The 27,130-nt window shown below is 40.8% G+C and overlaps 1 protein-coding gene across 1 annotated transcript in view; it reads right to left on the reverse strand.

The window, feature by feature from the left end:
- Window positions 1–27,130, reverse strand: part of RECK (reversion inducing cysteine rich protein with kazal motifs) — a 1,724,192-nt gene that overhangs the window by 53,576 nt on the left and 1,643,486 nt on the right. Inside the window, exon 19 of the mRNA XM_044065108.1 lies at window positions 15,651–15,724. Within this exon, the coding sequence (XP_043921043.1) occupies window positions 15,651–15,724 (74 nt within the window). The remainder of the gene's footprint in view (window positions 1–15,650; window positions 15,725–27,130) is intronic.

Consider the following 27,130-nt stretch of genomic DNA (forward strand, 5'->3'; position numbering starts at 1 on the left):
GAGGCTAGAAGGCCCTGCAAAACTGCAGTGGCGAAGCCAGCTCTAGTCTTAGAGTAAAGTGGTAAGTGATAGTGTTTGGTGAAGGAGTGTACTGAACTCCAAGTTGCAGCTTCCAGAATATCCTTGGTTGGCACCCCCCTGAGGAAGGCTGTAGATGTAGCTGCTGCCCTGGTGGAGTGGGGCCTTATACTAGCAGGAACTGGTTTTCCATGATGGGTGTAGTAAAAACGTATGCAATGTCCTATCCATTTGGAAATGGTCTGTTTTGAGATAGCCATTCCTTGTGATGCTGTAGCATAGGATACAAAAAGTTGGTCAGATTTTCTGAAAGCCTTAGTTTTATCCAAGTAGTAACGTAGTTGCCTGTGAATGTCCAAGGAATGCAGGAGTCTTTCTCCTTTGTTCTGTGGATTTGGAAAGAAGGTGGGTAAGTGGATGGTTTGATTTAGAGCCACACTGGATACCACCTTTGGCATAAAGGAGGGGTTAGTTCATAGAGAAACTCTGTCTTGATGAAAAATGAGGAAAGACTCTACTGCCATTAGTGCCTGTAGCTCTGAGACTCTTCTGGCTGAAGTAATTGCTAGCAGCAGGGCAGTTTTCCATGATATAAACTGTAAGTCTGCTGAGAAAGCTGGCTCAAAAGGTGGCAGCGTAAGTTTTTCCAGAACAAAATTTAGGTCCCAAGTTGGTGTTGGCGCTCTCCTAGGAGGCCTAATGTTTTTTGCCCCTCTGAGATACTGCCTTAGAAGTGGATGTGAAAATAAGGGAGGATCCGTGTTGTAGTGAGCTGAAATAGCTGAGGCGTGGATTGTAATAGATGAAAAAGAAAGTCCTTTGTGTAACATCTCAGTTAAATATTGTAGAATCTGAGGTATGTCCGGCTGAAGGGTATTTTGGCCTTTAGCTTGGTTCCAGGCACAAAATCTTTTCCATTTGTCTGAGTAGGCTTTCCTGGTGCTGGGCCTCCTGGCCTCTAGAATGACATCCATAACAACTTGTGAAAGAGGGGCTGGCTGGTTGCTTAGGTGATGTGCCATGCAGCCAAATTTAAGGTTTTGAGCTGGCTGTGTAGAATCTGACTGCCTTGCTGTGTGAGTAGATGAGGAGTTTGTGGTAAAATCCATGGTGGGCCCTGAGCCATGTTCCTTAGTAGTGTGTACCAGTGTTGGCGTGGCCAGTCCGGGGCAATGAGTATCATTCGAGGTCTCTCCATCCTGACTTTCAGCAGCACCTTTGTGAGAAGGGGCAATGGAGGAAAGGCATATACTGTCAGCATTTTCCAACTGAATGAGAGTGTGTCCACTTTCCAAGCTTGATGGTGAAATGTCCTTGTGCAAAATTTTGAAAGCTGATAGTTTTGGGGGTTGGAAAACAGGTCTATGTCTGGGCGGCCCCATTTTTGAGTTATCATTGCAAATACTTGTGGATCCAGTTTCCACTCGTGGGGATCCATGATGTTTCTGCTTAGGTCGTCTGCCAATGTGTTCTTTTTTCCTGGCAGGAATTGGGCTTGTAATTGAACTTGGTAAGCCAGTGCTGTGTTCCACAAGGTCATTGCTTGCCTGCATAGAGGGTAGGAGTGTGTACCCCCTTGTTTCTTTATGTACCACATTACTGTGGTGTTGTCTGTCCTTATTATAAGCTGTCCTGGATGTAAGAGGTCCTTGAAGGCTGTCAGAGCATTCTGTACAGCTAGCATTTCTTTTTGATTGATGTGCAGAATCCTTTGATCTGCAGTCCATATGCCTTGAACGCACCATCCTGCCATGTGTGCCCCCCAGGCATAGTCCAATGCATCTGTTGTCATAGTTTGTCTGGCTGGGGGTAAGGTGAAAGGCTGACCTTTGTTGAGGTGACATGCCTGTGACCACCATAGAAACTCCTGTTGAAGGCAGGGAATGAGAGGTATCATTGTTTCCAAGCAGTGTCTGTGTTGAGTCTATACACTTTTAAGGTACCATTGTAATTTCCTCATATGCAGTTGTGCAAATGGTATTAGTAGTGTGCAAGATGCCATGAAGCCCAAGGCCTGCAGAATTTTTCTTGCAGGGAGTTGGGTCTTTGTTGCCATTATTTTGAAGTATTGAGTTAGTTGTAGTTATTTGTCTGGCATCAGATAAGCCATCTGGGCCATTGTATTCAAGCTGGCACCCAGGAATGTCATATTTTGTGAGGGCACTAGTTTTGATTTCTTTTCGTTTACTGTGTACCCTAGGCAACTTAGTAGGTGTTTTACAAAAGTCAGATGTTGTAAGAGAATGTCCTTGCTTTCTGCTTGGATGAGGCAGTTGTCCGGGTATGGGTATATTTGATTTCCTCTTTGTCTGCAGTATGCAATTACTGGTGCCAGGCATTTTGAGAAGACCCTGGGTGCAGTAGATAAGCCAAAGGGCAGTGCAGAGAATTGGTAATGGGTTGAACCTGCAATGAAACTGAGGTATCTTCTGCAATTTTGTCTGATAGGGACATGCAGGTATGCCTCCTTGAGGTCCAACGTTACTAGACAAGCTTTCTTGCCCAACATGGGAAGAAGCTGCTGTAGTGTTAGCATCTTGAATTTGGGTACTTGCAAGAAGGTGTTTAGAATTTAAAGGTCCAGAATGGGTCTCCAAGCATTGTCATTTCTGGGGACTAGAAAAAGCCTTGAGTAAAATCCTTGGCCTTGCTCCTGTGTAAGTACCAGTTGAATGGCTCTCATGTCCATGAGAGCTGTAATTTGTTTTTGTGCCTCTGCCCATTGATTTTGTGGCAAGTTTGGCATTCCTTTTATCCTTGGCAAGGTGTGGAAATGGAATCTGTATCCTTGTGAGATAATGTCTAGGACCCATTTGTCCTTTATGACGATGTACCAGTTGTCTATAAAAAATGCTAATTTTCCTCCCAAGGGAGCTGCCAAGAGAATTTTGCTTGGCAGTTTGAGGTTTAAGTCATTGTGTTTGTCTTCTAGTAGTTTGGGGCCTGTCTTCTCCTCCCTTCTGTGTTGCAGTGCCCCATTGGTGAGGTTTGTAAGGGATTTGTGCTTGTCCTCTCTGCCCCTTGAGTGTCTGTATTTACCCCTCTGTGGTCTGTCAGAAGCTGGAAAGGACCAATTTTTTGCTGGCCAATTTCTGCTGATACATGAGGGTTGTACCTTTAAGAAATATTTGACCGTCTGCATAGATTTTGCTTTATCCTCCATTTTCTTTAAAACCTCTTCTGCTTTAACCCCAAATAAGACATCCTGCTGTAAGGGTGCATCTAGTAACTTTGCTTTAACATGATCAGGCAGAGTTTGTTCCTTTAACGAAGCATGTCTACGTATAACAGACCCAGTAACAGCTGCTCTACAGGAAGCTTCCAAGGAATCAAATCCACATTGTAAAGTATGTTTGCCCACCTGTTCAGCTGCATGCAACAGATCCTGCATTTCTTTGAATTCAGACTGTTGAGGATGCATGCTCATCTTTTGTTTTATTTGAGACATTAGGAATTGCTGGTATTTCAGCATGTGAAATTGACAATTTAGTGCTCTCATAGCTAGAGTAGCTGAGGTGTAAACCTTCTTCCCCCACCTATCTAGTGCTCTGGAGTCCCTTTCAGAGGGTACAGGATTTTTAGCCATAGAAGCCTTAGCCCCTTTGGGACCCTGGGAGATTGTCTCTGGGTCAGCAACAGGGCTTTTGTAAAGGAATTTGTGTGAGTCAGGCACTCTATAATATCTATCTGGTTTGGCTGGAGCAGGAGGCAGAGAATCTGGATTTAGACTAGATTCTAAGTAAACATCATCTACAATGTCTAAAACTGGAGGGATAGCAAGTGGTCTATGCTGGGGGAGTAAAATAAACTCTCGGAACCTTTTCTTTGAGTCAGAGTAGTCCTGACCTTCCCAGTGGAAATGTTCCCTCATGGTATGTAAGGTTTCCCCAAAGGAATAGTCTTCAGGGGGAGAAGCTGAGGGAATGGAATCTTCAGCATCAGAATCTTCATAAGGGGGAAAGGAGTAATCCTGTTCCTCAGAGGAATCTGAGGAAATAGACACTTGATCAGAGGAGGCATAATCCTCCTCTTGTCTAGGCCTTTTGTCTGGGGGGGGGGGGTTGGGAACCCCTGATTAAAGAAATCAAATCTTCAGCCATTTTAAGCATCTATTTCTTAGGCATGGGGCCTTGAACTGGAGACTGATGTGCAGTCTTTTTTGGTTTTAAAGGAGTCTTAAGCTTAGCATAAGATTTTATGGTGAGAGTAGTCAGTCTGAAGACACCTTCTGTAACCGAAGGTGTTTCTGCAGCACCGGCTTCTCCTTCTGCAATGTTGTTGGTAGAGCCTAAAGAAAATGGCTGTGTCAGCCTAGAACTCTCTTGTTTGAGAATCCGAAGCGGTCTGGGGTTCCAATTCTGCAGTCGTCAGGGGCTGCGTAGGCGCCTCACTGAAATCCGGAGATCTGGCAACCAGCCCAGCCGAGGCCTCAGAGTCTGGCTTGGATCTAGGCTGCCTGTCTTTATTTATTTATTTATTTTATTTATTGCAGTTGGTTTACCAGGATAGTCCATTGGGCCATAAAGAACCCGTTTTCAATGGAGTCCTGGGGAGAAAAGCTCCAAAAAGCAAAAAGATACATGTAACAGAACAATATAGGTACAGCAGGTAGTAATGAAAGTTATACAAAATAAGGAAGCAAAAAAAAAACTTTTTTTTTTTTTTTTTTTTAAAACAAATTATGCGCAAAAAATAACAATTAATACAGATTGAGAAGAATATACAACAATAGTACAACAGATATAGCAATGAATACAGCTTTGAGAGGAATCATACTAACTAAGGAATTGTACAATGTGATGCTAAAGGACATTGCATAGTGGGGGAAGTAGACTTAAGGGCCTGTCTAGTAGATTTTATGAAATTCTAAGGTATAGTAGTGAAGTTAGCAGGAAGGAGAAGGGGAGGAGAGAGGAAAGGTATAGTAGGGAAGTTAGCAGGAAGGAGAAGGGGAGGTAAGAGGACAGAGTTAGTTATGTAGGGTGGGAGCAAGAGCATTCCCACTGTGATGCTAGATGTGAATGAAGAGATTTTTTGAAAGTAGAGTGGTTGGAGGTGGTGCGGATGGAAGGTGGTAGGGAGTTCCAATGGCGAGCTAGGCTGAAGGATAGAAGGTTTCTGCCTGGGGGGTGAGTAGGTTTATGCACTTCTAGTAGGTTTTGATTGTTTGACCTTAATACTCTGTTGGGTAGGTGCATTTTAAAGGCAGATGAAAGGGATGGACAGACGGAGGGGTTGAGAATAAGCTTATGGGCTAGAGTTAGTTGAATGTAAGTTAGTTGATTGGGAAGTTCTAGCCATTGTAGTTTCTGGAGGGAGGAACAATGATGGGTGGAGGACCTATGGCTGGTGGCAAATTTTGCGATTTTGTTGCAGCAACAGGAGAGCTGTTTTTTTAAAGAGGACTGAAGATTTGTTAGGAGTGGGGCACCATAGAGAAGGGAGGGGATAAGGAAGCAAGTGGAGAGAGTAATTTTAGTGGCAGGTGTGAGGTAGGGATTCTGTCTGTAAAGCATGCCTAGTTTCTGATGGGTTTTGATATTTAGTTGTAGGTGAGAGTTAAATTTAAGTTGGTTATCAATTTGGACCCCAAGTAACTTAGTCTCTGACACTATTTCTAGAGGTGAGCTATTTTGAGTAGTGATTGAGAATGTGTTCATATCAAAAGGAGTAAGTTTAGAAGGAGTAAATATCATTAGTTTGGTCTTGGAAGCATTAAGAGCTAGATGGTTACTTAACATCCATTGCTCTGTGGTAGAGAAGGCATCTTGAGTTAGTTTTGAAGTATAGCGATAGAAGTGGCAGAACAGATGATAGTTGAATCATCTGCATATTGGATGATGTTTGAGAATGGGATAGATTTGTGGAAATTGTTTATAAACATATTAAATAGAAGGGGACCCAGTATGGAGCCTTGAGGAACTCCTGTAGGGGTACTAAGGAATGGGGAGGTGGCTTTCTTCCATTTTACTGCTTGATTTCTGTTGGTTAAGTAGCTAGAGAACCAACTCAAGGAGGAGGAGATAGATTAAGTTCAGAGAGTTTAGCTAAAAGCAGGCTGTGTGATATAGTATCAAAGGCTTTGGAGAGGTCAAGTAGCAGGGTAGAGACAAATTGGCCAGAATCACGAGCTTTATTTACAAGTTCAAGGAAGGAGAGGAGGGCTGTCATGGTGCTATGATTTGGTCTGAATCCGTGTTGTGTGGGAGTTATGAGGTGATTATCTAGGAGATATGGAAGGAGTTGAAGTTGGACACATTTTTCTAGGATTTTAGAGATAGGGGACAGGATAGCTATAGGGCGGAAATTTGTTACATTGTTATTGTTACCACCTTTGTGTAGAGGTAAGATAAAGGCCTGTTTATCTTTGCATTTTTTATGCACGCCGGTAGTCGGTTGCTCCGAAGGCATAGTGTAATTAAATTTCCTACAGAAGTAGTGTCGTGTGAAATCAAAGCGTCGCTTTATAGTTCGCTTATTGAACCTAGCACAAAACCGACAACCAGTGACGTCGTGGTCTGCGCCCAGGCAAGGAATACAATAAGAATGAAAGTCCTTATGAGGTATTTGCTTCCCACAAGAAATGCAATTGTTAACTTTTTCTGACATCGGACTGAGGCAAGAAAAGGTTCCCCAACAGGGTACTTAGCTTTGAAGACTTCGGACTGAAATTCGATTCGAAAATCTCAGGTGTCGGCTGACCGGCACTTGTGAGCTGCTTCTGCTTCGGGCACCGCACGGCAAGAAAGACTGAAGAAAATGGCGTTGGATGCCTCTTATATACCCCTGATGCACTGACGTCAGGGAAGAAGCGACAGCAACCGATGCCAGGCCAAGACTTTGGAATTCAGGCCGACTGCGGGACTGCCTGATGACAGGATAACCCAAGTGTGATGACTGCAGCAGGGTAACACGATGAACACCTGGAAAATTACTGTGTATGGTGTACTTTTGGTTTGGAATGAAAAGGATCAGTTGTGATAAAACACCATCTGTATTGTTGATCCTCGTTCAGTCATTACATGTGGGTATCGGTTCCGACCTCAGAACCAAGCTGGCCATCTTCCAAGCTCGCGACAGCTACAAACTCTTGAGCTAAAAACTCTTACCCAGAATTCCCCTCTCCCTGTTACCTCAGATTGAGTTTGCAAGTCAAAGAAGGTAGAGGCTACCTCTGGTCAATAATCTAAGAGAACTGGATGGTGAGATCTGCTAGAAACCACAGGAGGGGGAAGGAGGGAGGGTCGTAATGACTGAACGAGGATCAACAATACAGATGGAATGTTATGGCAAGACATAACTTCTTTATCTGATATTGTTAATCCTCGTTCATTCCTTACGCATGAGACAGAGTCCCCAGCTACCTCTATTCCTGGGAGGCTCTCATAGAAAGATATTCCTGAGCACCATAGAACCAAAAGATGCTCTTCCCCTGGAGGCCAAATCCAATTTGTAATGATTGATGAAGGTATGAGCCGTAGCCCAAGTTGCAGCTGCACAGATGTCATGTAAAGAAGCTCTGGAATGGAAGGCAGCAGAAGTTGCCACCGACCTTGTTGAATGAGCTTTAATGGTAGTAGGCAACGAGATATTACGTTGTGTGTAAATAAAGGTCACACAGTCCTTCAACCATCTAGCTAATGTGACCTTAGCAACAGCAGATCCTAATCTAGGTCCAGAAAAGGCCAAAAATAACTGGTCAGATTTACGAAAGGGTTTAGCCCTGTTTAAGTAAAAATGGATTTGCCTGTGTATATCTAGGGTATGTAGGCAATACTCTCCTCTGTTTGAATGATTGGGAAAGAAAACTGGCAATTCAATGGCTTGATTAATGGACATTTCAGGGATCACTTTAGGCAGAAATGACGGATTAGTTGTCAGAGACACTCTATCTCTATGAAAAATCAAGTATGGACTCTTGATACATAAAACTTGAAGTTCAGAAATACGTCTGGCAAAAGTAATAGCGACCAAAAACAAACTGGTAAAGAAAGATCATTCTGCCTGGCCATCAAGGGAATTGGAGTAGCCAAGCCGTTAGCTTCAGTCAGGTTGGGATGAATCAGGTTCTGTGGGTGTGAGATCAACTCCGGGGTTGGATGGAGAATCCATGGTTGATCTTAAAAGGTGAGGCCAAAGGAAGGGGAACCAAATCTGTCGAGACCAATATGGTGTTATGAGGATCACCTTGCTCTTCAACCGATGGGCTTTCTTCAGAAACTGGGGAATGAGGGGAAAGGGTGGAAATGCGTAAAGAAGACCCGAGGGCCAAATGTGGACTAGAGCATCCCTGGGTGACTGTCCTGGATGGGAATCAGGGCGAAGTAGTTGCTGCATTTGTAGTTGATCAGGGATGCAAAGAGGTTGCAGCAAGGACAGCCCCAGTGGTGGAAGATCTCCACCGCTATCAAGGGATTCAGGGATCACTCATGAGGTTGAAGAATGCACCTGCTGAGTCTGTCTGCTATCACGTTGGAACTCCCAGGAATGTGCGTTGCTAGAAGAAAATGGTTGTTAGCCATCGCCCATTGCCATATCCTCATGGCCTCTCGACAAAGGGGGTAAGATTTGTTTCCGCCTTGCTTGTTGATGTACCAGACCACTGCCATGTTGTCTGATTGAATCGCAATTGTCCCAGACGGCAGCAGGGGATGGAATGCTTGCAACGCCAGAAGCACTGCCCTAAGCTCTAGAACATTTATATGCAGATGGGCCTCCAGTTTGGACCAAGTGCCTTGGACTGTCTGTCCCTGACATAGCCCCCCCACCCCACCCCATCAGGGAGGCGTCTGTGGCCACTGTGGCCTTGGGTTGCTGGGTGAGAAGGGGCGAGACCATTGTGTGAGATTGTGTGTCATCCACCAATTTAAATCCTGTTTGCATCTGTGGGTTACTCGAATCATGGTTGAAAGAGGATGCTGAAAAGGATACCATTGGGTGAGCAGTAGCTATTGTAGAAACCTCATGTGAAACCTGGCCAGGGGAACAATGGTGATGGAGGCTGCCATGGAACCCAACAGCTGTAGAACTGAGAGAGCCGTGGATTTTTCCTTTGAAAGGATTGGAATTAGTTGTTGCTTTATCCTTAGAATTCTGTACTCAGGGATAGCAGCTCTGCAGTTTTTTGTGTCCAAGATAACCCTTTAACCCTTATGAATTCTGTCGACTGATATGGGGTGAGATTGGATTTCGGCCAGTTTATGGTTATGCCTAGCCTTTGAGCAGTGAGGAGAGAGTATGCCAAGGCTTTTTCCAGTAGATGTCTGGTGGGGGCGGAAATGAGCCAGTCGTCTAGGTATGGAAACACCTGGAGTCCTTGAAGTCGCAAGTGAGCTGTGACAACTGCCATGTACTTTGTGAACACTCTAGGGGATGTAGAGAGTCTGAAGGGCAGTACTCTGAACTGGTAGTGACTGGATCCCGCACTGAAGTGCAGAAATCTTCTTGATGGCCTGTCCACCTTTATGTGGTAGTATGCATCTTGAAGATCTATTGAGCATATCCAATCATCTTTTTCCAAAAGCGGGAGGATAGACTGTATTGTGACCATCCGGAAGTTTTGTACTCTCACAAACTTGTTCAATACACTGAGATCCAAAATTGGTCTCCAGTCCCTAGTTTTCTTTGGCACCAAAAATAGTCTTGAGTAGAATCTGGATCCTATCTGGTCTGGAGGGACTATTTGGATGACTCTCTTTCTTAGCAGCTTTTCTATCTCTAGTGCTGCTTCTTCCCTTTGACTGGGTGGAACGTCGGGAAGATTTTTTGAAGGGACAGGACAAAGATCAAAGGGAATATGATAACCTCTGGTTATAATCCTTTGTAAACTGAACAGGCAAAACAGACTACTGAAAAACAAAATAGAGAAGAAACCACACAGTAGCACAGAATGAAATGATAAAGCACTTTTCGTTTATTCCAATAAACAAACTTCTTCAGATCAAGAAAAACAAAAAGTCACAGCTTAAATACTCTCTGGGCTAATACTTACAAAGTACAACTAGCGTTGTCTATAAAAAATGTGTAAATCTAGCCTACTACTAAGCTAGTGAGGCAAAGAAATAATAATTTACACATTTTGTATAGACAACGCTAGTTGTACTTTTAGTCTGACTATTTGGATTTTTAGCTTTTACTTTAAAAGCAGTTTTTAGTCTAGTTGTGTTTGCAAATAGGGCGTGTCTTGTAAGTCAGCTTTCACTTTAAGTAGTTAATTGACTTTGTAAGTATTAGCCCAGAGAGTATTTAAGCTGTGACTTTTTGTTTTTCTTGATGTGAAGAAGTTTGTTTATTGGAATAAACAAAAAGCGCTTTATCATTTCATTCTGTGCTACTGTGTGGTTTCTTATTTTGTTTTTCTATAATCCTTTGTCCCCAGGAATCGGTGGTGATGGTTAGCCAGGCAGAAGGGTACAAGGAGAAATGTCCCCCAACCACCTCCAGAGGAAAGGAGTTGGGATGCTCTTCAGGAGCGCTGGTAGGATTGACGAGAGAAAGAATCCCTGGAACCCTATTTATGTGGACCCCCCTCTGCCCCAAAAGGAGAAAATTCCCTGTGAGTGTCCCCCTCTGCCTCTGGGGGAGAACTTGGCTTGTGTGTCACGGAAAGGACCCTGAGATTTCTTGAACCATATCTTCCCACTCTTTTGATTTTGGGAGAAAGCACATTGAGAGAAAGAATAACAGACACCTACGGCAGAAAGGGTCTTACTGTCCTGTTCACATCTGGCAAGTGTGCTTTTAACTTTGGGCCTAAACAACAAGGGGGCCTCAATGGGGGCATTAAGAAAAGAAGAATTAAAGGGTTCCGCGAAGTTGCACAAGTGCATCCAGGTATGTCGTCTCAAGACCGCAGCTGAACCCGCTGCTCTAGCTCCTCCTTCTGATGGGTGAGATATCAGTCGCATAGAGGATTTAGATATAGACACAATGGTGGCCAGCTGAGAGGACACTTTGTCAGGGACCTCATCAGACACGGCACCAGACAAGGTTTCAGAGAGCTCAGGAACCAGATCCCTTTAAAGCCTGGTAAAATGTGCCATATAATTCTGGGACCTGATAGCAAAGGTTGCTGAAGCAAAGGTGCACTTCCCTATCCTGTTCAGGGCCCAGGACTCTCTGTTAGGCGAATGGACAGTCTGGCTTTCTTCTTCTGCCAGATCCTTTTTTGTTGTGGCCGCCACCACCAAAGCATCCACAGGAAGACCTTTGGACCAATGGGGATCTGAAGCAGGAGGGGACAAGATATTATCTGGCATCCGGGGAATAGCTTCACCAGTATCAGGAGCCTTCCAAGCACACTGCACAATGAGCCGGACAATTTCATCGGCAGGTGGAGTAACCAAGGAGGTAGGGGGCCGGGTGCGAAAGGCCTGCAAGAACATAGATTCCTCAGTGGTCAGATTAGGGAACTGCCAGTCACCTCTCTGTTTCAGGATTTCGAGGATATCACCAAAGGATACCTCAGAGGGTGACCAAGGGGATCCTTCCCCCTCATCGAAGTCTGTGTCTTCGGTGAGGGACTCCTCTGTGGAGTCCATGTGCTTCCTCTTACACGAACTTTTCCGGTGGACCTCCTCAGCAGGAGAAGCTGGAGAAGACAATGGAAAGGGGGATTCCTGAGGGAATATGTCCTGCGGCCCTTGCACCCAGTGTCCACTAGATGCAACTTGTGAAATCAGTGTACCAGATTAGGGCGGAGGTATAGACAGTCCGGTATCACCAGCAGCAGCGAAAGCCTTCTCCATCAGTTGGAAGGCTGGTCCACCCAAAGAGGAGTGTATGTCTAGGACAGGGGTCACCCCTCCCCTAAGTGGCTCAGCCTGCTGACCCGGAGTCCCTGGATGGCTGTGGAGCAGCAAGCTATAAGTGTCACAGCTGACATCCTGGGTTGTAGCAAAACTTTCCTGCCATGAAGGCAACTGCGGTTCCTTAGTGAGATCCATAAAGGGAACTGCAGAAGGGGAAGACTGTGCTATATCCATGGACTTCAAAGGCAATGAAGGAGGAGAATAGGAAGGGGTCTTTGGAGATGGGTGATCACCTCCCAAGGAAGGATAGTTCCTGAGGGGTGGGATACCTCTGGCCAAGAGTACCTGGGCCACAAGATGCAACACATTGTGTTCGGAAAGGCTTCTAGTGGACCTCACAGAGACTGAGGGAGAAAAAGGCCTGTCCACAGAAGAGGCAGACTTGGTGCCCATCTCATCTGACCACACCGAGGACAACAATGCCAAGAAAGACTGGACTACTGTTGTCTGCACCGAAGAAGTCATTGGTACCAAGGTCATTGTCTGCACCAATACAGGGATCGGTGCCGAAGTGGTTGTCGGTGCCGAGGCTGAAACCGACACAGGGATCGGTGCTGAAGTGGTTGTTGGTGCTGAAGCTCGAACCGACAAAACTGGATTCAACAATAAAGGCGTCGGTTCCGAGAAAGATCTCAGAACTGACATGGTCAAGGTCTGTGCCAACTGAATGGTCGGTGCTGATACAGTGGTAATGGTCTGAACCGAGGAGCCCCTCGGTGCCGATATATAGAAGGCTGCAGGAGAAGACAAAGCCGAAATCACTAATGGAGTCGAAGGCCTTGGTGCCAAAGGTTTAGGCACTGAAAGGACTGGGGCTGACTGAGAGAGCTCCGGAGCCAAAACTTTAGCCTTTTTAGGTTTTGGTTGGCGGGAGTCCCCAGCCGGGAACGAAGGCAAAGATTTAGCCTTAGTTGGAACATCCATTTTCTTATGGGCTCTAGGAGGGGTTGAGACCTCCGACCCAGAAATAGCCTCTGAAAAGGGAGATTTTAGAAGTCCCTTCAGTATCAGCTTGTTTTTCCTTTCCAACAATGTTCTATTAGAAAAGTTCTCACAAATAGTACAGGGCGGTTCAACAGATAAATGAGAAGCTCCCAAAAAATAAACACACAAAGAATGTGGCATCAGAAGTAGGCAGTTTGTGTCCCAATCAGAACACCACTTAAACCCCGGACTACCTTCTTTTTTATCTGCCATGTCAGCAAATTAATTAACAGAAAATACCAACAATGGTACAAGGGAGTGCCCAAAGGTATGAGGGAGAAAAGGGAAAAAGATTACCAACTTCAGGTAACTATCTTCACCAACTCAGCTTTCAGCAGCTTGAATGGTTGCCTAACACCCTGAATCTATTGCATTTAACTGATCATGATGGCAAGTTTCGTACCTCAGCCAGAAATTCTCTTTCATTTATTTTTCTGTTTGTATATTGTATATTGCAAGAACATATGCTTATGTGTAATTTCATTAAAAGCCCATATTTGTTTCTCACTGATATATATTTTGTAATGCATCAAGATTTATCAGAAAGTGAATGGGTGTTGTAAGTGGAGTTTTCTTCCCACTTCTCCCCTGTAAATATACTTAACATGACAGTGACCAACCTGGTTATCAAAGTGTAAACATAAATGAAACAGTTCCATGTGCAAACCAATTTTTCCTACATCAAATGTTCTGCATGGGTTTAAAATGACATCATATACATCTCAGTACGTAAATGCTTGCATACTTTAGATTTCACTGTCAAGTTCTCCAAAGTAATAAACAAGAGAAACGCTAGGGATGTGACCCACTTGCATTGTAGAAATGCATCTGGCATCATGTCAAAGACAATACTCTAAGCAAATCAGTTAAAATTGGAGTGGACCCAAGGGACAAAGTTAGAAGTTAATTATATGAAATCCAAAAATGTTCTGCCACTGACAAAAGTCAAGGGGAATATTTACTTCAATGTTTAAGTTGCACTGCAGAAAGATTATAGAAAAAGTAGTCACCTTTACTGAAGATGCAAAGATCTGCAACATGTCCCAAAGAGAAGGTAGAGTAGACAGGATGCAAAGAAAATTTTACAGAATCAGAGAAATGCCAAATGTATGGCATTTTATACTCAAAAGTGCATCTGGATAACCAAAATTAAGAGAAGACAACATAAGGGAGATGAGATACTAAGAATAACAATAAAGGACAATGGCCTTGGTATACTTAGAGCTGATCATATAAAGTGGGTAGTCAATCTAAGAAGACATTAAGGAAAGCTAGGAGTCTGGGATGCATAAGTAAATACATGACCAACAGAAAAAGGAAAGATTTACTTCCTCTATACAGCCAGCAGGTGTAACTACATATACTACCCTGTGTACATTTCTAGAGACCTTCCCTCTGCAAAAAAGCAAGATAGTGTAAGGTCAACAAGAGTTGAAATATGAAGAAAAAGAAAGACAAACTGTATAACCATGAAGAGATGTGTGAATAAGGGGACATAGCAAAGAGATTTAAGTATTTTTAAGAGAATTAAAGTTTAAAGTTCAAGAGGGTAGTATCCTTCAGAAGAGATACTTTGTAAGAAGAAAGAGCATATTTTGAAGGTATGGTCAGGAAGGGTAGGTAAGAGGATTTTTTTTCAGAGTGGGAGTGGATCTAGATGCAAGACATGGTCTTCCTGAGGAAAACAGAATTCAAGAATGTACTGGGAAGACATAAGGTAATTTTAATAGTAAACAAGTAGGAAGTGGATACTGATTAAGAAGAAGCTGATGTTTCCCCTTTTATGCAGGGTATTTGGTACACATGGAGGACTTTTTTTTTTTTTGAGCAAGTGTGCAATTCTTTTTTATTTTTTCCCTGCAATATCTTTCACTTCTCACAGCTGACCATCAGCTACTTCCACAGGCTCATTCACTAGGTCTACTCAACTTTATTAACCTCTGCTGGACTATCACCAGCTCATGTCACAGACTGTAGAGGAGACGAAGGCAGAATCACAATGCTGATGAGGAGTGTTTTCTGCTTCTGTTTTCTCACCCCCTGTGCACACCCATCACAACCCAGGGAAGGGCATGCAGTGGACTTGGTAACATATCATCTCACCTTTACTGCAACTCAGCCACAGCCCTATCACCTAAACATAATACTCCCCCAAGGGCATTCTTGGCCTCCATCAAGGATCAGCAGTAAGATTTGCCTAAGTACACGCATCCTCCTAACCAGGATGGCATGCCCATCTCACTTGCTGCCTGAGCTCCTAACTGAAAGTGAGACACCTGAACTGTAGTCAGGGCTTTATCACCTCTAAAGCACAGGAGCAAGCACAATAGTGCAATTCTTGCATCAACTGTGTTTTCAAGCACATGAATTCATTAATGTATTTTGTTTGAAAGAACAGACATTTCTTTAGGCAACTCAGATTAAGCATTGCAGAGTCACTGTTTCTTCCTGGATATATGCAATTGATTGGCCTAAATGTATCCATAAAGACTTAAAAGGTAAAGAGACATTGGGCATTCAAAAGCCATGGAGCTGAAAAACTTAATGTCCCTAAGGGGTTATTTGCATATATCCAGTCTATTACATACAGAGGTAGTCATTGATTCATGCATTCCCTCACTACCAGAATCTATCCCAACACTTAGTGGGCACAAGGCAGAGAAACTAATCTCAGATGGAGTACCAGAACATTACACACTCGTAGATGGAAATAAATAAATAACATTTTGCCACATTACTGAGATTATGTCTTTTTTCAAGATGAAAATTGTCTTTTGAAGCTGATGTGAAACAATTTACTAAAACATGTACCATTGGTCTTCAAAAGAAAAAAATTACCTTGGAGAAAACGTCTAGCTGTTCCTCACTGTATAAAATTTTAAGCATACCAGCACATACTGGACAGCAGGCACCTATAAAATAAGGACGATGGTTAAACTGGCAGTGGTAAACAACACAAAAATGCTTCGGTTACATTGTAAAATGTGTAAAATGAATTCAGTTACATAATTAATGCTTTTACCATGAAATACTAATCTGTGCTTGTTATGGCTGAAGTCAGTGAAGACACACACAACTACAACAGTAACAAAAAGGCTGCTTTCTTCATATACTTCCTAAGAATGCATGATGATAGTGAACCTAACCTCTGTCAAATAATATTTACACTCCTGTACCCTGCAGTCGTAGTGGTCAGGGGAAAGGCACTCTTTTCATCTTTTTTAAAGTTGGAAATGCATTTATAAACCTGACAATTGTATCTGTTTCAGTATGCTGATGCAAAGGCTCATGAAAATGTATACAAATTAATGTTTCTCATTTTCTGAAAGGGTTACACTTCTTTTAGTGATACCAAGTACATTACACAGTCAGTGAGATTACACTGCACAGCTGTGGGTTCTTCACAAAACTCTACTTTTTACACCTGCTTTACTGAATATGTTTAACGCTATACACGGTACCGGAGTCATAAAACATAAAAAAAAAACATTGTTTCAAACCCAAACACTTAACTGCTCAAAACCACAAGATTCCAATCTCCCAAAATTTTTTGTAGGGGTTTCACCCACAGATGCCCTTAATTAAAATAACACAATTTGAGATGAATCTAGCATTACTAAAGGTGAAAGTGCTTCCCTTAAGCAATATAACTCAGGACAACCTCCTAGCACCCAGCAAACCCTCGTGACACTTTCATATATAGGAATGCCCTATACAAAATAGACAGAGAGCGGAACCTTACTGCATCACTTGTCCATTTATCTATGTCTCACTCTGCACATATGAATAAATGAATCTCAAATGAGAATAGTCTACAAGCTCCAAAGAGATCTTTGTATTAAACTGTTTGGTTTACTAAGTAAAGAACTAACAAATGAACACAAAACAACATTGTATATGCTGATAGGGACTCCCAGCACAAAAAAGTAGGTGATTAAGCACTTGTAAGACATACACAAACATGGTAAACAAGCAAACAGTAACTATAGGGCACTTATCTATCTATCTATATATATATATATATATATATATATATATATATATATATATATATATATATATATAAATATATATATATATATATTATATACACATATGGATCCCTATTACATTATCAAAAACCCAGAAGACCGAAATGCACAAGATTGAGACCACAGCATCGCAAGTTCACAACAGCGAAAGTTTATATTGCAGAAAGTTGAAAGAACAAAACACAACTGCGCATGTCAGACACCATCCAGAATGTCTGAATAGAGTTCGCGGACAGAGACAAAAAATAGGTACTAAATTTAAACACTCTTAAGGACTGTACCTTTTTCAATGCTTGCTAATGGAGATTGTGGTACAGTGAGGATCGAGAAATGTACCCTTTTCCCCACTGCAGTCCAGTTTTGGAGTTAGTATATATATATATATATATATATATATATATATATATATATATATATATATATATATATATATATATATATATAATTTGCAGGGGGTGCAGGGGGGCTTGCCCACTACAAAAATGTTGAGAAATGTATATTTGAATCTTAAATTATGAATTCAACTGTAGTAGCTGTCTGCAATCTCTATTCAGAATTTCCATCTGGTGTCTGACGTGTAGCTGTGTTTCGTTCTTTTAACTTTCGGCAATGTAAACGTTTGCTGTTGTGAACTTGCGATATTGTGGTCTCAATCTTGTGAATTTTGGTCTTCTTTGTTTTTGATAATATAATTGGAATATGTGTGTGTGTGTGTGTGTGTGTGTGTGTGTGTGTGTGTGTGTGTGTGTGTGTGTGTGTGTGTGTGTTTGTGTGTGTGTAAAGCAAGATCACAGCATATCTCTAGGTGTCACAAGATATTCAAGGAAACAAAACAGTGCTCCATTAATAACAGTGTCTGTAAAGACCTGGAAGACCATGAATAAACAGAGGCCATGCAAATCAGGTACTTGTCAGCTACTGCTGTGGGCAAAAATCTGGTATATTTCCTACAGAACACACCCTTCTGGTTCTCATTGCTCTAATGATGTAACACAACATAATTTACTGCATTTCTGTAACTACTCCATCTTGTGGGTAAATATTTTGCAAAAATGCAGTTTGATTTCGTTTTTCATTGATCCTTTCTTTCATATCAGTGCAAGATTCCCAATATAATCCACCACTTTGGTCTCTTGCACAAATGCTACTAATGACTGCACAGCCATTTTTACATCTGTAAGCCAAAAGTTTAAAATGAAAAGGTTTTATGTATAAAAGATTAAAGTCTACATGTCAGTACCAATGAAGTGATAGAACTGGCATTAAATAAGCATCAAGATGAAGTGAGACTGACAAAGATGAAAAAATTGAGGCAGCTAAAGCAGCTTCAGTTGAGCTCTTTGAGTCCACCGGTAGTCCACTGAAAATCAGAACTTGGCAATATCATGTCAGGCCATGACATAACGGGCAGCACTGGCAATGCAGGTTGCACGTTATCAGATTCAGAGTAATTACATTTAAAGATTGATTGGGTACACAACTACTTAAAAAATTCCTATTATTGACTATAAAGACAGCTTTGTGTATCAGACTTCCTGGTAATATCAAGAAAGATGTACCCATAATTTTACTTCAGAGAATTAGAGTTGCAAGTTAAGTGACATTTGGTTACCTGCTCTCAAGTGTTATTTAGTTCAACAAACACATTTAGTTCTCTGATATATATATATATATATATATATATAAATATATATATATATATATATATATATATATATATATATATATATATATATATATATATATATATATTAAAAATATATATATATATATATATATATATATATATATATATATATATATATATCAAGTATGAGGTAAGGTGTGTACAGACTCAAGGTTATAACTCAGTATATCTGGTTATAAACACATCTAAGGAAGGGTGGGAACTGCAGAACAGGGAAAGCATTATATATCAAAGAAGGAGAAAGGAAATGTGGAAAAAAAGACTAAAGAAGGTGTGATGAGATATTACTGTGGATAACTAAAATTATTTTTCAATGTCCAGCTTAATAGCAGTGGTGAGGCATTTGATTTTAAGCATGTTTTATTTTTATATTATCACAGTACTATATAACTTAAAAGCTCTGCAGCACTAAATGTTACCACTAGCAAATGTGAAATACTTTTTCTGGTGAATCTGATTAATGTGCTGTGCTGTTAACGATTTGCTGAAGCATAAACCCCATGTCCAGTGTAATAAATGATATTCTGCATGTAAAAGGTAGCACCTGAACACACTGGAGACTTGTGTTCCTTGTGTCAAGAGCTTGCTGATTTATTTACTATTATTGCTAGTAAGTCTACACTTAATTGAAGATGATTATATAAGAGCAGTCGACACAGTTTGGAAAACTTGTTACATACATTAATGACAGGGCTGATGAGATCCACAATATTAGGCAAAATGGAAATAGAACATGTTTAGGAAAGAAGTGCCCTCTACACGTAAAACCACTCTACCCCTGTTAAACATGATAATACAAATGAGAACTTTGGATTTCTGAATACACGTATACAGCAGTCTGAGGATTTACAGCATGAAGAAGTAAATATAATAAAAAAAAAAGAAAGGGAGAAACTCACAAGAAATGCCTAGAAGAAAAGGAAATTAATTAATGTCCACAATGCAAAAAGAATGTATACTAAACAAAAGTACTCTGATTTGTTGTGTAATACCCAGATTACATGGAATGATAACACTGTTCAAACACAAAACATTTAGTCTGCCAAAAATGACATAATTTTTCCAAAAGTGGTGGTAGAAGAAAAAAGGTAAGGGGCAAGCTATAAGAAAGAAATATAAATTAATCTTGGAAGGATTAAAGAACATTTCTGTAAGAAAAAAGAAGGAGAAAAACTAGAGCTGACAACATGGCCCAAGCTCTGGCAGCACATATCAGCTGGATTGCTTGCAAATGTAATAAGCTGTGGAAACAGTGAGATTAATAAGACTAATGGTGATAAATATCATTCCTTTGTAACAACTGAGAGAACATTACTGAATTAGAAGAGGAAGATTCTTCAGATCTGGTCAGAAATGATACACAAGTAAATAGAGATTCAGTTATTAAAGGAGCTGATATTTCTGCAGACAGGAGGATGAACATTTAATAGTGTTCTGCTCGCCAATACAAGATGTGAGTAGCTTAGAATACCTTAATGAAAGAAAGTATGGAGTTGTTTTTATTCATTTTGGTTCAAATGATCTCATCTTTAAGGATTCAATAACTGCTAATAGCAATCCTACAGCTTTCTTAGATAACATACCTTGTACAGGTGTTAGTGCATATTTTTCATAACTCACATATAGAAAGGAGAATCAGGTCAGTGTGAATGAAAAGATGTTTTGAGTAAACACCTACATGAAAAATTGTCCATTTTGGAAAGTGGGAATGTTTAGAATATCCAAGCCTAATTTTGGGCATAGATGCAGTTAGACAGGATGGGGTCCAGCTGCCAAGACAAGGAAATATTTTTGCAGATCTATTATAATATTTGACTACACAAGACAATTTTTTCCAGGTCATTTTAACAGTTCACAGATAGCAAAATATGATAGATCAGTGGGGTTGTTAATGCTAGGACCATTAGTATTTTTTTTTTATTTGCTGCATTCGTATAAGATTGATGCTGTTATTGTTTGTGAAACATGCCTAAAAGCAATGACTAAAACCAATATTTTTTTTTCTGTAGCTGACAATCAGGTGGAAGTATTATGACAGGGATTAAAGATTATGAAACTTTTGATGATAACGCCAATACTGTAGATTGTGTAACTCTGACAGTGAAGACAACCTTGGAACAGATTACAATTGTTGCAGTGTACAGACCACCAAAGTCACGCACTGATGACCTAGAGGAATTCATAAATTTCTTGCATGTAACACAGGAAGTAGCAAGGGACTAAGATGCACCAGAAACTGCCTAGAATAACATTGATTCTAGACATCACTAAGGAAATTATTTACAAGCACTGAATTTACAATACGACTGAATCTTTTTTTTTGCATTTCTAAGAAGATAATTGTTACTAAATTCCAAGTTTTACCACCTTTGATGTGCAGTGGTCATGGGATTATAAATTAAAATACTGCTGGATAATTCCAACAAACAGAAACCTAAACGGAAGTACAGAAGATTAATCGCAGTCTATATATGGTATACAAACAATTACTATGTAAAACTAATTGGAGTGATACATTCAGGAGAAAGATGATAGAAAGAATGTGTCAAGTTTTGAAAGGGAATTTGAATGTAAAAAATAAAAATGTTTAACATCAGGATCTAGTGACATAAGGTTGCCATTAGTCATATTACTCTTACCGTTTTACTTCTCATTTACATAAAAATGGTACTCAGTTAAGATGAGAGATTTAACATATAAGAAACAGAAATGAGGTCAAACTATAACTTTTGAAAACTGAAACAAACTGGACAGACACATTAAACATAATGACAAGATCAGGGAAAATTTTAAGAAAATTTATATAAAAATATTGAGCATAACAGGAAACCATTTTATAGATGTACAATGTGGTACGAGTAAAGACAAACAAACCGATAAAATTTGCATAGATTGTAACATTTACTCTTAAACATAACATATTGTAGATATATTTACAAAATCTTCTGCAAAACTGTTTGACACAGCAAAGGAGAAGAATTTGTGCTACTAACATCCTGGTAACTTCAGATACTGAAATTAAATGAAATTATATTGAAAAATGTATTATGCAAACTGAACCTAAACAAAGCACAGGGAGAAGACAGAATTAATAACAATGAAATAAGAACACTTCTGCAGGAACTAATAGTACCATTAAATCTGTTATTCACGTGGTCATTTAAGTATGAAGAGATTCTTCAAGACTGAAGACATGCACTTTGTAAAACCATCGTTAAGGGAAACAGGGATAGGACCAACCCACTGTCATATAAATCCATAATTTACTTTCTTGTTGTAGAAAGGTAATGGAGAAGGTAATTTTGGACAAATTATGGTCAGAATTGGAAAGGTTGGTACTTGAATATACAAGGCTGCATATGTTGGAAATAGACTGATAACTACTTGTAGAACGATGTTCTATAATAATGTAACAACAGCTATAAAGAAAAATTGTACTGTGGTGTAATTCATATAGACCTACATTCAGCCTTTAATAGGATTATACACAAAACACTTATCAATAAATCAGAACAACTATGTATTAATGTAATATAGATAGCTGCATGGCTTGCAAATAGGACAAGGCACATATCATGCAGCAACTAGAGAGGTGAAATTCTAGGTTACGGTCAAGGTGTCCCACAGGGCTCTGTCATAGACCACACTTGTTTAGGGTGTAACTTTTGGCTTTTTATCTGAGTTGTTATATAGTCTGTACAAAGATGGCTTGAAACTGGAAAAACTGATTATGTCTATAGTAGATATGGTATGTCTGCAAAACAGATTGACTAAATTGAGCATTTGGGCACAGGAGGAGAATAATATGCTGATAAATTTATCAAATACTAAGCATATGAGATTTGAAAGACATACAACGAAGGGTAAATATTTTATACAGTACACAGTGATTGAAACTGTGAATTCATTAAAGGACCTGGGTACATGGGTAGGCCCAACTCTGAGTGCTTCTGATTGTATTAACAGTAGTTATAAAGGCTGCATGAAAAAAGACTCATAAAGCCTATAAAAATCAGAAATTATAAAATCATTTGTAAGTTACATTAGACCCAAACTAGAGGAGGAATAACATGGAAACCATTTAAGAAAATTAGCATAGATAAATTCAAAGAGGACAGCAGAAATCTACCAAAGGCAACCACAGATGTGAAGATTTAAGTTTTAATGAAAGATTACAATATATGAACCTGTACAGTATCTTATTTAGACACTTAAGAATAGACTTTATTCAGGTATAGGGCATTTAGAGACAACTACTTTGGGAATATTTGGGGTTATCAAAGAGTAGTATAGAATCATCAGACAACCTGTGTAGGAGATAAATCTAAGATGACCTTTCTGCTTAATCTAGCAGAAGCATATCGGCATCAAGCAAGAATGGAAATCAAACCAGAAGTGGATAAAAACCAGGAAGCAGCTGAATGTACCAAAAAACAAAATAAAGAATATAAGGTGAAGAACCAGATGAGAAGGCAAGAAAGGTGGATAATGCATAAATACAGCTGCAAGTATAGAAAATTTCTGGAAGAACCTCATGTTGATCAGGAACGAACACAGGAATGGTTAAGGAGAGGCAAATTCAAACCAAGAGATGAAAGGTTAATATTGGCTCCCCAAGATAGTGGGCTACATGCATGCTGGTTTACAAAGTCCATTGAACATGTAGGAGAAACAGACCAAAGTAGGTTTTGTAAAACTGAATTGGAAACAGCTGCACACCTCGTTGCTGACTGTGACATACTAATGGCAGAAGGACTGCATACTGAAAGGCATAATAATGTGGCAAAACTGTTGCACTGTGAATTGTGCAAACATTATGGTACTGAAGTGGCTGAAAAACACTGGAAGCATAAGCCAAAAAGCATCATAGAAAATGATGAAGTCTACATCACATAGGATCACCCATTATCAACAGTTCAAAAGACAGATGCCAGAAAACCAGATATAGTAGTCCATGAAAAGAAGGCAAAAGTAGCATTAATCATTGAAATCACCACACCCAGTGACTACAGTGTGTTGCATACAGAGAGACACAAAGTTATAAAATATCAGGCTTTGCAGGCAGAAATGAGAGCAATGTGGAAGAAAGATACCAGACAGTTCCAATAGTAGTAGGAGCAACGGGTCTTATAAAAACAAATCTACAATCCTATTTAGACATGTTACCAATACATGTAACCCCATACAAATTGCAGAAGAAGTCATTCTGGGCACACTGCAGGTGCTGCGAAGAGCACTTCTAGCTGACATCAAAGACTGAAACAATACTAATTTCATGAACTTTAATCATACTATGACTTAGGAATGGGGTCCATTCCTGTCATGCAAAAGACCTGGAGAAATTAAAAAAAGAGAGTGTTAGGGGTATGAGTAGAGAGATGTTAAATCAGCAAGCAAAGGAGAGTAGTATTGCTGAAACTGAATTCATCCTCAAGTCTTGGTGAGTTCCTTCACAAGTTGGGAGACTATTTTTCACAAAATCTCACCAAGACGATACTGATATATGGACTGCATTTTATATGGCATATATCATGGACAGAAATAGGTAAAAAATTAAAAAAGATAGCTGGGTGCACAAGACCCAGGATAAAAAAGTGCCCAATCCTGGTAGGCACACTGGTGCTGGGACTGGAAAAAACAACAGTGTAGAATCCTCAAAATATGGAAACATTCCTGCAATGGGGCTAGGCCCAGGGGGAGGATGCCCCCCCTGTTTTAGAAGGAAGTAGTAGTCCACAAAAATCACAAAAACTGATAGGGCAAAGAAGAGCCAAAAAGATGATAGAGTGGACTATTAAGGATAAGAAAGAAATTATGTATTGTTGCTATTATCCAAAAAGCCCAGAATTTCCAGACACAAGTTATGCAAAAAGATTAAGAGAGAAATTAGAGGAAAGAAAAATACTTCCACAAAAAAAAAAAAAGTACAGTTTTGTACCTACCATAAATGTAGATGTCCGAACAGGATAGCATCTGCAGTCATAACAAATGGGTTGTCCTGTCGTCAGGCAGCCCTTCGGTCGGCCGGATTCCAAAGTCTGGGTCTGGCTTCGGCTGATGTCGCACTTCACCCGACGTCATCTCTGCTGGTCTTCGGGTATAAAGGCATTAGCCGACGCCATTTTCCTCAGTGTTTCTTGCCCCAGATGCCAGTTGCCCTCTAGGAAAGCTAAATTTTGGATAAATGCCAATGTTTCCAAAATAGTAGAAGGCAAACATAAAAAATAAGCATGTATGTACATATATACAAACAAATACACCATAAGAGACTCCCCCCCAGCTAGCTATTAGGAGGGTAAATACCCTAGGAGTACCACAGAGGGGAAGGAGGGTGGGTAATCCTGACTGCAGAAGCTATCCTGTTCGGACATCTACATTTATGGTAGGTACAAAACTGTACTATGTCCTTCAAGGATGCATCTGCAGTCATAACAAATGGGTAGAATACCATAGCCAAACTAGGGGAGGAGGAGGAAGAATTATGGTGTAGTTAGGATCCCTTGCAATACAGCAGTGGCAAACCCTGCTCGGGATCTAGAGTATAGAGGTAAATTATAATGCTTGGCAAATGTATGCACGGAGGTCCAAGTAGCTGCCTCAATAATGTCCTTGGTTGCCACTCCTCGTAAGAAAGCTGTGGTAGTGGCTGTAGCCCTTGTAGAATGAGGCCTTATGTTCTGTGGAACTGGTTTTCCACGGTAGGAGTAACAGAATCTTATGCAATTTCCTATCCATTTGGAGATTGTCTGTTTGGAAATTGCTTTTCCTTCCCTTCCTGTTGCATAGGCTACTAAAAGCTGGTCAGTTTTTCTGTTACGTTTGGTTCTGTCCAGGTAGTAGCGTAACTGTCTATGTACATCCAAGGTATGCAGCAGCCTTTCCCCCCTGTTCTGTGGATTGGGAAAGAAGGTAGGTAGGTGGATTGCCTGGTTTAAGGACACTCTGGATACCACCTTAGGCATAAATGTAGGATTAGTTCTCATGGACACTCTATCTTGATGGAAGATTAGGAAGGGTTGTACTGCCATTAAGGCCTGTAGTTCCGAAACCCTCCTTGCTGAAGTAATTGCCAGTAGGAAAGCAGTTTTCCATGATAGGTGTTGAAGATCTGCTGTTGCTGCTGGTTCAAATGGAGGTAGTGTCAATTTTTCTAGCACAAAGTTCAAGTCCCATGCTGGTAATGGTGGTTTCCTAGGAGGTTTTACATTCTTGATCCCTCTGAGGAATTGCCTGAGTAGAGGATGAGAAAAGACAGGTGGATCCAAGCTGTATTCTGCGGAAATAGCTGATGTATGTATCTTGATGGAGGAATAGGACAGGCCCGTATGTAGAAGCTCTGCCAAATACTCCAGAATGTTAGCAATATCTATGTTCGAGACATCTTTTCCTCTTTCAGTACTCCAAATGACAAACCTTTTCCATTTTCCTGCATAGTTCCTTCTTGTTGAAGGTCTGCGGGCTTCAAGGATAATGTCTTTAACCCTTTGGGATAAGTCTGGGTTAGTAGCTGTTATGTGATGTTCCAGGCAGTCAGTTGCAAGGTTTTTAGGTTTGGGTGCATGATGTTGTAGTTGTTCTGAGTTAACATCAAAGGCATCAGGGGTATTGGCCACATTCTCCCCTGAGACATGCTCCTCAGCAAAGGATACCAGTGTTGTCTTGGCCAATTCGGAGCTATCAGAATTATCCTTGGACGTTCCTCTTTGATTTTCAGCAGTACCTTGTGCATCAAAGGAAGAGGTGGAAATGCATATGCTGTCAGGCCTTTCCAGCTGAAGGATAGTGAGTCCACCTTCCATGCTAGTGGGTGGCATGTCCTTGTGCAGAATTTTTTGAGCTGGTGATTGAGTGGGGATGCGAATAGGTCTATTTGTGGCATTCCCCATTTCTTTGTGATGGCCTTGAAGATGTCCGGGTGTAGCATCCATTCGTGAGCATTCGAGGTGGTTCTGCTTAACATGTCTGCTAGGGTGTTTTCTTTTCCCAGCACAAATATTGCCTGTAACTGGATGTTGTAGCTCAGAGCCATATTCCAAAGGTCTAGAGTCATTCTGCATAGGGGGTATGAATGAGTCCCTCCCTGTTTGTTGATGTACCACATGACTGTGGTGTTGTCTGTCCTTATCATTAAATGGCCTTCTTTGAGGAATGGTTTGAATTTCTGGATTGCTAATTTTACTGCCAGCATTTCTTTTTGGTTTATGTGTAGGTGCAGCTGGTCTGGAGTCCACAATCCTTGAATGCACTTGTCCAACATGTGCGCCCCCCAGCCTAGGTCTGAGGCGTCCGTTGTGATGGTTTGGTTTGCTTGAAAGTTGTGGAAGGGCAAGCCTGGGTTGGACTGGCATGCTTGAGCCCACCATAGAAACTCTTGCTTCAGGCATGGAATTATTGGGATTTCGGTCTCTAAGCTGTGCCTGTGCTGAGACCATAAATTCTTTAGGTACCACTGTAGTTTTCTCATATGCAGTCTGGCATGGGGGACCAGGATTATGCATGATGCCATGAAGCCCAAGGCCTGCAGTACTTTTCTTGCTGTTAGTTTGTGCTGCTTTGTTAACGCCAAGAAGTAAAGAGGGAGTTGTGCTTGTTTTTCTGCA

Source organism: Protopterus annectens, chromosome 3.part0, assembly GCF_019279795.1.
Source record: "Protopterus annectens isolate FY-2018-M chromosome 3.part0, PAN1.0, whole genome shotgun sequence".
Classification (NCBI taxonomy): Eukaryota; Metazoa; Chordata; order Ceratodontiformes; family Protopteridae; genus Protopterus; species Protopterus annectens.